At 42.3% G+C, this 17,482-nt stretch overlaps 1 protein-coding gene across 1 annotated transcript in view; it reads left to right on the top strand.

Moving 5' to 3' along the window:
• The window catches only part of LOC124634909, a 29,158-nt gene extending 12,226 nt beyond the window's left edge, over positions 1-16,932 (top strand). The window contains exons 3-4 of the mRNA XM_047170583.1: positions 13,326-13,422; positions 13,949-16,932. Coding sequence (XP_047026539.1) covers positions 13,326-13,422; positions 13,949-14,121 — 270 coding nt within the window. The 3' untranslated portion in view covers positions 14,122-16,932. The remainder of the gene's footprint in view (positions 1-13,325; positions 13,423-13,948) is intronic.
• The last annotated feature ends 550 nt before the right edge of the window (positions 16,933-17,482 follow it).

The raw sequence follows: 17,482 nt of genomic DNA, 5'->3' as shown, positions 1-17,482 counted from the left end.
CCCCATTGCTCCACATCCCAGACTTCCTCTATTTAATTACCCTTATGAAGTACTTTGCTTCACCCCTAAAATATTTTATAACATTGGCATATCCAAAAACTCCCCGTCTGCAAATTCGGCCTTTAATGCGGTTTTGGGTGAACGATGGATTGGGTTTCAAAAGTTCTTCACGGATGCTTCCAAATCAAATGGTGGCTGTACTGGAGCCGCGGTTTACTATCAGAACTCTAAAATAATTTTGAAATTCAGATGTCCGAAGGAGTCTTCAGTATTTACAGGCGAGTGTGTGGCACTATTGGAAGCTTGTCGTTTTATAGAGTCCCATGAGATTAGCTATGGAGTTATATTTACTGACTCCCTTAGCTGTCTCCAAGCCCTATCCCAGAATCCCTTTAGAACTAAACTCCACTGTCCTATTGTCCTGGATATTAAAAAGTCCCTTTTCTCCTGCACTAGGCAAGAGAAAGAAGTACACTTAGTCTGGATCCCTAGCCACTGCGGTATAGCGGGCAATGAATGTGCTGATGCATTGGCCAAAGATGCGTGTTCATCTGAGTCCGCTGACCTTGCACACTTCTCCCTTCAAGGGCATGACCTGCTAAACCTCCCCAAATTGAGTCTTGAGACCTCGTGGCAGGAATGGTGGAACATCTCAGGCAAAAAGAAGGGTAGCTCTTATTTCGCCATTCAACCGGTTGTAAAACCAAAACCGTGGTTTTCCAATTTCAAAAAATACCCTAAACGGGTAATCTCAGTCCTGTGCAGAATACGGTTAGGTCACTGCTGTACACCGGTCTTTCTGCGCAAAATTCGGGTGCAGGATTCATCCCTCTGCGAGTGTGGTCTGGATGAAGGTACCCTGGACCATATATTTTTTGACTGTCCTATCAACTCATCCTTTGATTTATATGGTCGTCTCCAAAAACTTAAAATCCCTCTCCCGACTAATTTCCGTTCCCTCCTATCCCACTCCTGTCCAGAACTGCTCCAGATGCTGTTGATGTTTATTAATCAAAACAATATTAAATTATAAACTGTGGCCTATATTTAGGCCACAGTTTGTATGGTTGTGGTATATATTTTATGTTATGTGTTACTAACATTTTGTTGTTGTTTTTATATATGTAAATGTATTTCTGTTTGTTTCAGTGTCGTCCTACTAACACATTAAGTTACACAAGATCGGCCACAGCACCATCTTAAATCAATATATATATATATTTTTTTATTTATTTTTTTAATTGTAAGCACTTCTTGCTTCTCATTTCACTTGTCATTGGCAGAATCGTCGAAGTTGACATCGACACGGATTGCCATATACAAAAATAGAATAGAATAGAATAGACGTTTAAAAGTTTTTGTGGTAAGACGGAAAATATTTTGAATAGGACTTGGCTTCTATGAGATCTCAAAACCTTTTACGATGGAAAGGCTGCATCGAGAGACTTGGCATTTTTTTACATTTAATGTTTTTGGTGGGATACGTATTTTGCGGTTCACTGTTTCAACCAACTTCCCAAAAGGAGGTTCTGTATTTAACCGAAGGTCAATATTAAGTTTTTGTCAGAATGTTTTCATTTGTATCGTACTTGTTTAACGCCTGTGACGACTTTTATTGGAACGAAGTTCAGAAATAGGGATAAGGATTGCTTGAGCGTAGTGAGTGATTCTAGAGGAAAATCCAGGATGAGTTGAGGGATTTAAAGGCACGAGGTGCAAAAAACTTTGCTCTCGTGTGCGTGGAACTTTTCACTTCAGCAGTTAGAACAAATTCCCGCCAAACATAGTTTGTTTTTGTTTGAGCTACTGAAGTGAAAAATCAATTCCTATTGGGATTCTTTGTTATGTACCCAGTTACTACATCATAATAGTGTTGTTTGTTAATTCCTGACGCTTACGCTGTGACTACGTCTTGTAAGTTGCGCTGGATACTGACAATAAGATTCGATGAACTGTATTGTGATTACACAACATGACGCGATGTTGTTGTACTTATACCCAGTGACATAAAAAGTGGCGATGAGGTTCACGAACTCTGAAATAAAATTTATTAAAAGGCTTTTTAAGAATAAAATATTTTAGTAGTCGCCGGAGGACAGCGTGTTGCGTGTTTCTACTGCGACCCGCTGGTTCTCCTGAAGGTATCGAGCATGTGTCGAGCATCGCATTCCTTATTAACATAGAGTTATTGAATTGGAAACGCTCCCAAGTCACGACTCACGCAGACTGAAGTACTTGGCTACGTGGTGAACTGCGTGAGATATGGTTATGAGGAACTTAATAACTTCAAGTGCAAAGAACAAGGTGTTGCGTGTGCTGAGGTCGAATCGCTCAACTTTATAATGACATGAACGACCTTAAGGCCCAGCACATACCGCTGGAAGCGCGTCGGGGCGCATTTGAAGACAACAGTTTAATATAAACCTTAACCACCTTCCTTGACATGCGGTCTATCTACAAAAGATGCGCGCGCATGCTCTTCGATGCTCTCGCGCGCTTCCAGCGGTGTGCGCTGGGCCTATCGCGGCATGTTACAAGAGAGCTTTCGATACTCGTAGGAGACGTTTGCTAATTTACGTAAATCTACATATGTACATGTAAAATCAATAGCCAAATCTTTTTTTTTTCATTAAAAAAAAAAAAAAAAGATTAAAAATAAATCTGTAAAGAAAGAAATCTGTAGATCCAAACTCGTTGTATTAAGAAACTAGCTTCTGCCAGCGGTTTCACCCGCATCCCGTGGGAACTACTTCCCGTACCGGGATAAAAAGTAGCCTATAGCCTTCCTCGATAAATGGGCTATCATTGAAAGAAATTTTCAAATCGGACCAGTAGTTCCTGAGATTAGCGCGTTCAAACAAACAAACTCTTCAGCTTTAGAATATTAGTATAGATATGTGTACGCATAAGTCATATGAAAGAAACCAGATCTTTCTAAGGTGCAATGCAGTTAAACAAAGTGAACATTTGAATGGGCTTGACGATCGTGTACTAGAACTGATTATATATGAAATAGATTACTTCAGTACCAGTACCAGTACGGTGATTGTTTATCGTAGCTATGTGTATAGCAGCGTGCTCACCTGATGAACGCTAAAGCCCCATCGTTGCCGTACTCGCCACCGCCACTTAAAGGGCTTCAGCTCCCCCTGGGAACCTATACATTGATGTTGCGGTCACATGACACCAATAATCGCTAATGAGCTCAACTGCTTGCCCTGGATCCAGCGCGGCTTCCCGTTCTACCAAATGTAAGCATAAACAAGAAGCACAAGCTACAGAAAGATGTAGGCGGTGATCTCATTTGCCCCTTTGTCGTCGACTAGGCTATCCGTCCGTATGTACAACACTAGTATTGAGCACAAGAGCCAGCGAGAACCACGATTGCTGAAATCGCTCAGATATGGTACTAGACCCCTCGAAGAGTCGACACGTTCTATAATAAAACATCAATGAGGTGTGTCTGCTTGTCGATAATTAAATTTGTATCAGTGTCGGGTGCCATATAATAAGGTCGTACAGTTTGTCGACCTGGTTGCGGTGGCCGGCGGACGACGACCCTCATTACGCTATATGGCTGATTACCTTTGTTCCAGAGCGGCCACGATCAGGGTCAATTCAGCACATTCTCCGGCACGTTGACTCAGCTGCCGCAGATTGTACTCTTACACTTGATTAACTAACCGGAATAAATTATACTCTGGAATTGTTTCAAGTGCACCTCAATTTTTATATCACTGGAGGTGCGTAATACGCTTAATAAAATAAAATGAACTCAGATGAGAATGATGTGGGATTATAAGGAAATATGAAGGCCTCTCGATGTTGCGCAACTTTGATCAGTGCGTGCTTCCTCCCTGGTGACCCTTTCGCCAGTGAAGAACGACACGCACGTGTCGCCCGCGTCACGGCCGCGGGCTTGTTGGCTTCCAGTATAAACTTCGGTTATTTTGTAAAAACACCCAAAGCAGGTACACATTTCGACTAGATAAACAGTTAGGCGATAGAAATGATTCATCGGTAGCTGCTTTTCTGGGTATTTTTACTTAGCAACCGCTCAGGATCTCTATTGGAATCAAATTCAGTCGGTTCTACAGTCATAGAATGTGCTGTGTTTGTCACTCAAAGTTTTATTTTTGACTAGTGACCCGCTATACTTACTATAGTTCGGCCATTCAGAGAATGCGTTCCTGACACGTCGCGATTGAACGATACTAACAGCGATTTACTTGCGTTGCAGTTACGATAAAAATATTTTTGCTGGTTGTTTACCGTTTTAACAATTGAGGAGCATTAAAACAACATTATTATATCAATAATCAATGAATGTAGTTACGTCGTCAGTTCAATCGCGACGTGTCAGGAACGCATTCTCTGAATGGCCGAACTATAACATATAAATCTTCCTCTTTAATCCCTCTATCTATTAAAAAATCGGTTGCGTAGTTTTGAAGTTTTAAGTGTGCAAAGGGACACGGGGACAGAAAAATCGACTTTACATATTTTATACTATGTAGTGATAAAACTCTGTACGTTTTTTGTGTGTTTGAACATTTTAGTCAGCAAGTTAAATGCAACAATTTAAACTAGCCAAGTGCTATATAAAACCTCGAAATTGAAAGAGTGAAGTAAGGTACCGTATTATATCACGTCTTTGCATATCATCGTAGCTGCAGATGCTCTTTGAAGTTAGTGCAGCCATCGTCGGAGGCGATAGTTCGATGGGTTTTCGCGTTGATGGGCGACATTGAGCGGCGATGCGGCATCAGTGACCCGCGATGAAATCACACGGCCCGCCAATTACCGCGCGTTATCCAATTGAGCGCGCGCTTCACAATTATGACCTTAATGCGTTAATGCCACCTTCTGCACACCTTTGACGCTCGGGGTCGCCCGGCAACACCTCGTATCATGTGCTGGCTGGTGCCAGCGAAGGATTCCGCCGTGCTCCTTGCCTCTTATCTCCTCAATCTAGAATCATAAATATATTGCGAACTAATAACGTAAGCTACTAAATAAATTCAACATATTATGTTCACAAGTACACATCATTCCATTCGGGACCTTCGGGAAACTTCTATCTAAGCTTATTAAATCGATAAGCGAGCTGACTATCCCGTTATACTTGTTGTAATTTTTAATAAACTTGTAACATCAAATAGATTTACTGATCGTGTGCTTACAGCTGCGGGATTGTTCGAATTGTGTTTTATTCAATAAGAGTCTGGTTATATGTTATATTTTATATTTGCACACTTATTTGCAAGCGACCGCGTACCTTTCCTCGCAGAAGTCGAGTCACGGTCTGCGGCGCGGCGCGTCTTGTAACATTACATTTTCCGCACGGACGCAGCTCGCTTACCGGTAATCTAATACACGTACACACTAATGACGAGTTGTTATCTGTTTGAAAGGTGAAAGTTACCAAAAAAGTCCTCAATTCTAGACATATCTATCATTTGATATCATTTAGATACCACAGACGTTCTAATGTAAACATATTGGTTTCGTAGGTCAAAATTCTTAAATATCAGGCATGGTCGAGTGACGTGAAGTCGCGATTAAATCGAGAATAATGAAAGTCTCCATAGTGTCCGGACATTGTAAGCTACCAGGGCGAGTAGATACTCTGCTGGGGTTCTTAGCACCTCGTCACACCCTTGACCGCTGTCGTAGCCAAGATTAACCGAGCCGCCGCGCCGGGGACTAGAGGCCGTTTTGTGGTTTTCATTAAGGAGCAGTTGTCCATACTCACCGCGCTGGACATGCGTGTTGGTGAGCGCAGCGTAGAAAGCGATGTAATTTCCCACTTATTCTTGTGTGGTGGTTATAATGCCATCAGTCGGTCGCCAGAGCCTTGTCTGTTTTTAGTAGGGAGGTGAGGTCGGCAATGGGGGCAGTATTATGTTTGTTTGCCTCCTTACACCCTTTGCAGTTGAGGAGATGGGGTGTTGGGGGATACCAGTCTCCCTAGTACTGTGTACTATGTATTTGAATAATCGTAGCTGAGGGTGAATCGTACCGAAATATCTCAAAATGCTCAAAAATAGCCCTCGATGAACTTACAGAACGAGGTGCAGCACAAGTGCTGATTGCGACGTTGTAAATTACCGTACTCTGGATTATCACGAACAAATATTTGTCTGATTTAATGTCGCCTAAATCATTTAGGTTCACAGTTCTCTTATTATTTACTGGTAGTGAAGATAACGAACAATAACAATATATATGTACGACCACCTTCCTAAGTAAACTTTTATATGATTTAGATCTAGTAAGTGTAAAAACGGCACTGGTAATCATTAAGTGCTAGAGGATCCTTTCGGGACCATCAAGAAAGTTTAAGTACAGTGCGATGGACGTCTGCTACCGGCCAGTTGAGCACCTAGTCAACATCAAAGAGATAATGAAGACCCAGCTGTAGGTACATGGCGTGTGAATAGCTAATGTACACTGAACGGTAGGTGTGCCATACATACGATGTCATCGCCTCATCACAATAGAATCTAAAATAACGGGAAAAAGTGTAACAATAAAACAATCGCTCGCTTCGATCTACACAATGATAATAATCTAGTACTTATATAGGGATTTGCATCCAAATGGAAATTCACTTTCTAATGAGTGCGGTGGCATTGTACGCGGATTACAGTAATGATAGAGAAAGTGGTGGCGCGCAGGACGCGGCTCGAGCTCACGCGCGCCTTTATTCTCAGCAGGGCTATAAATGAAAATAAAGGCGCAAACGAAAATGTCGAACTAAAATGACAAACGTGATAACGAAACATGTGTTTCCATTTGGACCCACTTCTGTATTTGCAATAGTAAGCCATTGATGTACAATATCAATGTAGTGAGCTAACAAATCATATGAGTTGACGTCACAGGCGGCCATCAAATATCGAGTCTCGCCTCACCTCTGGGGCTCGTATCAGCTATCAGCTATTGATAATGTCACCATGTTATTAATTTTGTTTACACAAATTTTGTGATTGTTGTCTGGTCTCAATTCATTCAAGAGATTAAAGTACAATACTTAATAATGATAAAGTTATTTATCTAAGTATATTTAGTATTTTACTTGATGGATTTCCGTCCTATGGGGCTATTTAAAAGGAAAAGGGAGTTCACCTGTGCTTGCGTAAATGTGGTCCTACGCAGCTGGCTTATCTCCTTATACATCTATAAAAACTAGGCGCGTGGCGCGGCGTCCAGCACTCTCGCATCCTTCAGCTTTCTCGAGAGTGCCGGCGACCCACATACGAACCCGACTGGTAGATACGACCGGCTCCGCCGCCTACAAATCTCAACAATTTATTGACTATCATAAATAATGGCCTTATGGGCCTTAACTTAGGGCCTTTCCACAAGCATACGGTTGCCGAATAAACGGCACGGTTCCGTGACGTGCTAGACCTTTCACTTGTACACGGTTTACGCCGTGGTCGCCCCGTGGCCGGCAGTGGCGAGAAGCGATGGCACAGAGGGGCCCTAGCATTATTGAGGTACTAATATATAGTTGATTTGTGCGGATTGCATTACATAGAACATTTGGCACATATTTTGTAACAGGTGCGAGGCGTGACGAAAAAATAATGATTCTAATTAGTCCGTCTTTTATAATATTGACGCGTATTTTTAGGGTTCCGTACCCAAAGGGTAAAATGGGACCCTATTGTTTTCGCTCCTCTGTCCGTCCGTCCGTCTGTCACCAGGCTGTATCTCATGAACCGTGATAGTTAGAGAGTTGAAATTTTCACAGATCATGTATTTCTGTTGCCGCTATAACAATAATTACTGAATACTAAAATAAGTATTTTGGGGGGCTCCCATACAACAAACGTGATTTTTTTGCTCGATATCGATAACGGAAACAGGTACATAGTTGCTTGAAATATTCACAGAATATGGAATGTATTATAAATTATGGAACGTTTTATAAATAATGGTACGGAACCCTTCGGGCGCGAGTCCGACTCGCACTTGGCCGGTTTTTTTATTTTATTTTAACGAAACATAAAATTCGCTAAGATATAAGGAATTAAAGGTAGGGATTGGGACGTAACACATAATTAAAATGTGTCCATTTTTTTGGGCTGTTAAAAAGGGGAACAAATATAATGACCACCATAAAATGCTTTGATACCCTTAGTTTTGTAACCAGAAATATCTACTGAACACCAGAAAAATAAAGTCTAAAAATGTAATAGTACCAGCTATTTTAGTCACGACTTCACTTTAAATTGTATTCGACCACCAAATTTAGTAAATGATCACCAACTCTTGACGACCAAATTAATGTATTATTTTTGCCTAAATAAGTCACTGTGATTGCCATAAAATGTAGGCTTATTACCAAATAAAGTATTATGATGCCATATTAAGTTATGTGTCCGGCTTGCAATGCATGCGTGAGTGTCAGTATGACGAGTGACAGGGGAAAATGGAAGAAAATGACATATTGCGCCGACCCCAAGTAAAATTGGGAACAGGGCAGGAGAAAGAAGAAGAAGAATGTGTTTCTCAATACACTCCCTCGAAAACACACTCTTATCGCACTGTTTAGAGGCATGCAATAGACAATTTTCCACCCTAGTGCAGGAAAAGGGTCCCCATAATGTTATTACATTTATTGTATCAGGCCGAACTTATTTTTTTGGAGTCAGTTTACTTAAACAGGATAGCAAGATGTAAAAACTTTGATATCATTTTATATTAAAACGCTGATATAATTTTGATGATCATTTACTACTTTTGGTGATCATTTACTACTTTTGGGATAACAATGATTTATTTGGACTCATTTTGCCTAAATATAAAAAACTTTGGTTATAATCTTACTTTAAAATGGTGGTTTAATTTTGGTGATCATTTACTATTTTTGGCTTACGCATGATTTATTTTGGAGTAATTTCACTTAAATAGGATAGCAAAGTGTTAAAACTTTGGTTATAGTTTTACATTAAAATGCGAGTTTCATTTTGGTGATCATTTACTATTTTTGTCTGTTATTTGTTACTATATCTGGTGATCAGTTAAACATAAGCCGTTAAAAAGTCAGACTACTTAATTACTTGTTTTAATTCGTAATGCCTATCACAGTTTTCTTGGCTTTAAGCGTGCGTGTTAAGGGTGAGTATAGACAACAACATTTTCTCGAGCATTTCCGTGTAATGTAACATTCTAGCGAATGGTACAATACAGGCAAAAGCTCAGTCTCCAAAGCATTTCCATGTAATGTTACGTTCGTGCAAATACTCGGCGTTATGTTACGGGTAAATGCTCACAGTGAGCGAGTCTTTCGTCCCTCTCCTTCCGCGTCACCCCGCAACCGCGCATCGCCCGCACTTGGCTCGACGAAATGTTACAGCAATACGCTCGACGAAATGTTACACCAATATGCTCGTTGGTTTGTAACAAACAGGCGAGCGTGCTCGATGTTTTGTTCGTAAAAGGATGATACACTAGAACATCTCATAGAGCGGCTCGTTGTTCTGTTGCAAGTAAATGTTGTAGTGTAGTCTATACTCACCCTGGGTTCATTTTCAAACTCAGCTATCACCTTCCAGATATTGTAGGTGCTTATAACAGTAGTTATGGATTTCTTTGTAGGGGTGATTATCCTATTTATATCCTACTAATATTATAAATGTGATAGTTCGTAAGCTGTATAGATGGCTGGATGGCTGGACGATTTGGTTGAAATTTGGTATGGAGATAGGTGATCAACACACCACGCCGGCGAAGCTGCAAGCAAAAGCTTGTCTATTACGTAGTAACTGAGTAATCGCGGTTCCGTTTTTCGACCGTGTCAATGTGAAATCGTCTATGCAAGTCAGTCAATACTTAAAAGACGGGCGTCGCGTCGAAACCGTGTTTACAGTGGTCAAGTGGTCAGTGCCGTGACTGTATACATGTGAAAAGGGCATTACGGTGCCTACCCTTTCATTTATTGATCGGCGTCTCGTGAAGGTTATCTACATGTTAAGTTCCAATACGTAGTTACAGTACCAGCCATTTCAGCCCAGTGTGTCTCCGAACTCTTTTTTGTGAACTGTAACATATGTCCGTCCGTATATACCTGCGTGAGTCCTCCACCATCCATCATCATCCTCCGAGCCCATTTCCCAATCATGTTGGGGTCGGCTTCCAGTCTAACCGGATTCAGCTGGGTACCAGTGCTTTACAAGAAGCGACTGCCTATCTGATGATGCGTGAGTCCTGCACTCCTGCCTAAAAAATGCTAATAATGCTGTAATACTTAGAATTGGTTTCTGGCGTCACTCGCGTTTTGACCCGCGCAACGTTCAATGACGACAAAAAGTGTTGCACGAATTATACAAGTTAATGGATGTTACCGAAATATGACGCGAGCCTCCAGGCTGTAACGAAGCTGGCTTAATTACTCCTCACTTACGGTGATTACTGTTCGGCTCGTATTCGGCACATACCTAATTAAATCACTAGAGGGGTTGACCTCTGAATAAACTAAGGATAATTAATAATTAGCCTTTATGTGATTCATCCTGCAGGCTATTAAATCAACGATATTGCAGGTCAGGGTCCTCTATGAAGTCCCCAAGCAGGTAACCGCTTTATTTGGTCAGCTGTCCAGGCGCGGATGCTCATGTCCAGACAGGCCGACTGGAGCGCGGAGTGGAGCTTCTGCGAGAGGCGCGCGAGGCGGCGCGGTGCAGCGACCGCGCGCCCGACCCTGACCGTCACGTCAGCTCTATTTATACGCGGTGCACATCGGTCGCTAGGCGCCCCACTTACCTGACTACATCGCCACATCTAGCCTACTAGGAACTTACACCGCACATCCCACCACACAATAGTGTTTATGTTTACACCGAACCCTATCAAAAGACGACTACATTTGATAGGTATTTAAAAAAAAAACTTCCAGAAACAGTTAATCGGCACAGAATAGGTACATTAAGAAAACCTAGGCCATAGCTAGGGCAGCCATCCGTCCGGGTTTCCCCGGATTTGTCCTCGTTTGGAGGCCGTCCGGGGGCCGTCCGGGCGGGGTTTCAAGAAGTGTCCGGGGAAAACCCGGACACTTTTCATGTAAGGAAGCATCTCATTGAATTTAAGTATATGTTAATAGTAAAGGGATTACAAATTAGGTTCGGGGGAAAAATGCGATTTACGCCAAATGTCCGGGTTTTTTAAATGTTTGTCCGGGTTTGGCGAAATTCGAGATGGCAGCCCTAGCCATAGCATTGGTAATATGACGCTTTACGTTCCCTGCGCACGTGTGTTGGGGTACGGCACGTAACAACGCTATTCACGTGGGGACTCGCGGCGGTCTTCGTGTAATCGGTTTCGTGTAAGTACAAGGCAATGTTTATTCGCTGGCTGAGATATCCTTGTACTTGGAGATTATCCAATCATACAGATAAAGCCTATATTTTATCGGGCTTGGTGAAGTGCCTTCTGTACGACCCGATATCTCCTTTCACGAATGGCTTGGCAGTTGCACTGAATTCCGAATGAATTTAACTTGTCGGGTAATTTTTCGTATTAGGCACCAGCGTTGACACAAGGGGGGATGTGACTCGGCGGAATAGGCTGTAGGTACTGTCCACCGGCTCTTAATTCTCCTCCTTGGTTGATGACGATATTTATGTTTACTTCACAACTTTCGTTTCACCGGTACGTTGTTATAACTCTACTGCTACATCACATGATTTCGATATTACATCTTCATATTATTTAAGTGAGCGCGATTGTAATACGACCGAGTACCGATGACAGTCTTTAATAAACATATAAACAATTCTAAAATTAGGGCTACGTGATTAAGTTGTATTTTAATAAACGCATCGAAAAAGTTACCTGGATAAAATATAGGTAGCCTATGTTACTCTGGAAGAGTGTAGCTTTCTAAGAGTGAAATAATTTTTCATTCTTCGGTTCAGTAGTTTTGGAGCCTTTAGGATATACCTAAACAAACAAAAATTGTTTCCTCTTTATTATATTAGTTTAGAAGTATAGATATCTGAACTGCTGTATTCTTGCGATCCAAGCTGTGCCTGGAGGAGTTATGCCCAATTCGTCATTTTTGTGATTTGGCATATTGTTTGGCATCCATAAAAAACGTGTTTCAGTTTGTCATTCGATAAAATATTTTATTTTGCTTATTCTCAATTCGTCATCAACAAAAAAAGCTTTACAATATTGTAATACGTTTTTTTTTATTTATGATGGTTATGTTTTTTTCCGAATATGGCAAGACGTTATTAATAAAATCGCGATTTCAACGGCGTCACACAACGCACGGCCAAAACCAAAATACCAGGATCGCATAAATCAGATGAGTAATATACCAATCAACGAGTGTCCATGGAACTGCCCACCATGTACAAGGACCGCATAACTTACAGGAGTATAGCAGTCAAGAGTGTCAGGATTTTACGTTTTATATACGAATTTTAGATAAACATACCAATTTACACCATGTCGATGAATTGTATTTTATGTATGTCAACCAATTTTTTAAAAAGAAGACTAACTGAAACGTTCTGTTTATCCGAACAAGGTCCAATTAAAAAAAAACTGCAGTATGTGCAACACAACTGCTGAATATATTCAAATTATTTTTGTTAATTAAATTTTATATTTGTCGGAGATAGTCAATAGTACGGTCACTGAACGAGACGCAAGCGCGCCCTCTGGTGGCGTATCCGGTGAAACAACATTTTGGCGCGCTTGGCAGAGTCGTGGTGTTCAGCGTGGCGTCCGCGGAGCTCACTCTCGGTTGAGTCTTGGTCGAGGCTTCGTTGAATCTTCGTGGAGTCGTTGCGTTACGTCTTTACGCTTTCGTTACGTGTAGTGTACCTAGTGTTATTGTAGTCTTGTGATTTTTGAATTGTAATGGTTCTTCTATGTAGGTATACAATCTCTTTGCTAGTTATGGGCTCCTGGTACTTTTGTTACCGGTACAAAAAGTATCGAGTCACATTTTCGGGTTTATAAAATGCCCATGTTGTCTTCACCTGTGTTTTAATGTAAATTTTATTATATTTATATGAGAGCTATTATAAAACCTTTACCTACATCGAAGTTTTACATTTATTTCTTCTAACACTTTAATTTTATTTCTGACGGTACTCTGATACGTGAAATTTTATGCGGGTGACGAAACGAAACTCAAAATTAAAATATTAAATTATTTATTTTGCTCGAATGACCAATTGGGATTTGGTGTATGGAAAAAATAGTTGGTGACCAATCGGTAGTAATGACAAATTGGGTATAACTCCGTGGAGAACACAGTCGCGATGAGTGTCGTGGCTGAATGCGTCGCTTGTGTGCAGGAGGCGGAGCTGAGCACGTGGACGGCGTTCCTGCAGCGCGCCGTGGACGCCACCTACAACACCGAGGTCGTCATCGACAACCTGCACAACATCATCGGTGAGCACAACCACGTCCACTCACCCTCCTCTATGCATAGATCGAACACGCGCTTTGAACTTTGCATTATGCCGCTTGTACGACCAATGAAAATGTTAAGTGTCGCGAGCCCTTTGTCTAAATCACAAAATGGCATTGGCGCGCGACACAACACCTCCCGTAAAACATTTATGAGAGAGACAAACGAGGCCCGCCGAGGTGTTGCCATGCCGCATGCCGGCGCGTGGGGGTTTATTGCTCTGCTAAGGTCCGCGTTTCCCGTGACATAAGTTCGTGATTTTATCTGCCACCATACGGGTTTCATTTATTGATGATATAATGTAGATTATACATCGCATCATGCACCTATTTTTAGATTGCTGTATAATAATGCAATTAGCATATTTAATAGCCAACGATTAATTCTTGGACGCTAATAGTGTGTTCACTTATGGCGGCACATAAAATGGATCGTGTCTCGGAGTCTCCTCGATAGGTGTATTATCGGCGCAGCGAGTGTTAACATATTGCGACGTGTGTTGTGCAGCCGAGCAGCGGCGCTGCGTGCGCGAGGTGTCGTCCAGCAGCGTGTTCACGTCGCTGACGGGCGCGGACGCGGGCGCGGCGGGCGAGCAGGGCGGCGAGGCGGGCGGCGCGTGGTCGCCGCTGGACCGGCGCGCGCCGTCGCTGGCGAGCAGCACGCCCATCGCGCGCGACTAGCGCCGGCGCCGCGCCTGCTGCTTGTCTGCCTGCTGGCGCGCGCCGCCGGCCTCTACCTGTGTTCACGTCTATACCATGGTGCAGCATGCTGACTTAACAGAACGACCTGATGTTGATATCGTTTAGTTTAAACAAGTTCTCGAAAACATTGCCTACTGCTGCGCCCACGACGGCGCACCACGACGGCTAGTGAGGTGCCGTCGACGTCACGTCTATTCTTTTTGTATCGTTCAGTAGTTTATCAGCTAGGAGCAAGCAACATTTGTGTTGTCAGTTTGGTCACACGAGGGACCCGGGTCGCAGAGGGCGCCGGTGTGTGCTGTGCTGTCGCTATCGCTCGATATAAATAGCGATAGCTCAGGCGACTATTGACGTGACGTCGATGCCGACCTTGCCGGATTCTAAATGATATTTTATGTTTTCGTACTGCATATAGGAAGTGCGCCAAACCGCCGCCACTCGACTCCTGCTGTAATATTTACAGCGAGAGGATCAGCGGCGTGGTAGTGTGCCCACTTGAAGCTCGAAATAAACGATTGCTTGTGAAGTAAGCGAGCGATAAGCCGCGACTCGAGTAGTTTATGTAATGAAACGTAAGAGTACAAATACCGCCATGTGTTGCCCGCAGCACTGCCTTATAGTGTGTGTTCAATTCGCGTCACTGCCCAATCTATCTAACATTATCTGCGCTCACGTTTGTTAACATTACATTATAACTTTGTAATCGTATTCGCTTTTAAAGTTTTCGATAGTTGGTGATGTTTCGAAATCATTATTATAACTAATATAACTATAATAGGAGTACTACTACAAATGTGTTGTGTATAGGAGTTGACAGTCGTGTCAGTGCTGCGACAGAGCAGCCCGCTGCACCATATGCTTGTCGTGTTTCGACCGCGCTTATATCCCTTGTACTCTCCAGTCGAAATATATTTTTCATTATTTCAAACCGTATCGATGATGATATATAGATAAAGGCCGAGTGACTTCCGCCCTGGTGACGGTGGTATAGTTTCGATGGTGCTGTACTGGAACTGTACTTGTGGGCTGCCTTCTCTGCGCCGCACGCTGCCGCACTCCTACTTGTAGGGTTTTGGATACTTTTTACCTAAGTCTAGATAGTAATATTCATAGACAACACTTAGGGCTGCCATCAACTTCCTCGCCGAAATAGACTATTGACGATGCGTCCATCAATCCAAATGGAGTGAACGTCTTCCAAAATCGTTTCGTTAATGTCATAAACGTATTCCGATCAAATGGACGTCTACCAGCTTTGGACTTACAAACGAATTGATCTCCATGTATCCAATCCAAAGGGCCTGGAGTATACATTTTATAGAGTACTTTTTTCGAACTGCAACTGAGCCCAGTGCGCGTACGTCCAAATGGAAGTAAGTCAATGTGCCTGAAAACTGAAGCACGACCATAGGGACGTATTCCGTTAAGAAGCGTTCCAAGCAGACGTGTCGTCAATGGCAGGCTTTATACCCGGGTTTTACATTATCCAGCTTATTGAATATCCCAGATGTCCTCTACAGTGGAACAAGCCCGGTCGTCGGACCGGGCAGCTCCAAGTGTACTCTATGTAGTGTTAGTGTTCGCTAATATAGATCTGATAGCACATGTCGACACACTGGCTGTCATCAGCATTTTGTGCTTCAAATGTGCTTCTAAATTAATATTTTTCTATTTCTTCACACAGACAGGCGATTTAATCGCATATAAAATTAAGTTAAAAATCCTCGTTAAAAACTCGTAAATTAACGAGGATTTTTAATCCTCGTTAATTTACACTATTTAGAGTACTTTATTTTTGAAAGATCCTGTATTATCGCAACGGTACTGAAAATCGATGTAGTTATTTCGTGAAGTTCAAATGAATCTCAACGTACAGGCGTGTGTTGTAGTGAGTAGGAGCGTGTCGGGGCTGCTGGCGTGGCTCATCTCTCGTTGTGCGAGTGAGGCGCCTGTCTGTTTACACAGTATTGTTTGGATGTCAATGTATTACCAAATAAGAACGTATTCATTACGTAGGTATATAAAAGTTATTGTAACAAGAATGTGGCCAAATTTTTCTTAGTGTGGAGTGTACACGCTCGTCGGTCGTGTGCTTTGTCAAGCTTTACACTAATAATTTACATATAATGTAAATATCATTATTTGCCAACACCGAAGGTCATGTATTTTTATAAAAACGTTATGCTACATGAAATGATAGTTGAAGCCTAGTTTTAATAAACAGATTATTGTAAATAGTATACATAATTAGTTCGTGCTCAGGCCCACGGCCGGCTTTGTGATATCACAACGAAGCTTAATGTTAACATGAACATGATCACTGAAGGGACCTTATCGTACTTGTTGTCAAACATCATGTTGCTGTCGTTGTTTATACATGTTTATGCATTTATTGTGATCGTATCGCGCATTATTCAATACATATTACTCTTTTATTCAATTATATTTATATATTGTTATTAAAATAACGTAAAGAGAGAATTAGTGTTCGTGTTGACACCTAGTTGTAATAAAATTACTGTTGCTAATGAAATATGATGACGTCATGTTTGTCTGCTGTACTATATACAAGTTTCTTAAATGTTTTATCTTTATAAATTCTTATTAATGTTAAGAGGTTGTTGAGCAGGCTGGAACGCCAAGCCTAGTACCATGATGATGAGTGCAATGATGATACCGTACCGCTGCCGTGCCGCATGCTCTCTGCACCGGTACTCACATTCCACAACTTCACTTCGTATTTTGTGTATATTGTTCATGTAAATTAATAAATTGATTATTATTTGTAAATATATAATTTTATTTGTACCTTTTACACATCGACATTATACATTTGATTAAAACTCACAATAATTAATACGTTACAATAAGAACATAATTAAATTCATTAATCAGACTCTGGTTGGCAAGGTAGCGCTTCGCCGTGCGCCGCGTGTCCCGGCAACTGTCTGTCCCTCCCGCCCGAGCTACAGCCGGCAACAGTCTGTCCCTCCCGCCCGAGCTACAGCCGGCAACTGTCTGTCCCTCCCGCCCGAGCTACAGCCGGCAACAGTCTGTCCCTCCCGCCCGAGCTACAGCCGGCAACTGTCTGTCCCTCCCGCCCGAGCTACAGCCGGCAACTGTCTGTCCCTCCCGCCCGAGCTACAGCCGGCAACTGTCTGTCCCTCCCGCCCGAGCTACAGCCGGCAACTGTCTGTCCCTCCCGCCCGAGCTACAGCCGGCTAGCGATAGCTCACTGACGGATACCACTCGTGTATACTATGCAGGTAGAGATGTAGGTAACTATTCAAGTTGTGCGCCGCCGGACGACACACACGTTACATCTATGTTGTTATTTAAC

The sequence above is a fragment of the Helicoverpa zea genome, chromosome 12, assembly GCF_022581195.2.
Source record: "Helicoverpa zea isolate HzStark_Cry1AcR chromosome 12, ilHelZeax1.1, whole genome shotgun sequence".
NCBI lineage: Eukaryota > Metazoa > Arthropoda > Insecta > Lepidoptera > Noctuidae > Helicoverpa > Helicoverpa zea.
This window is presented reverse-complemented; position numbering and strand designations above follow the sequence as displayed.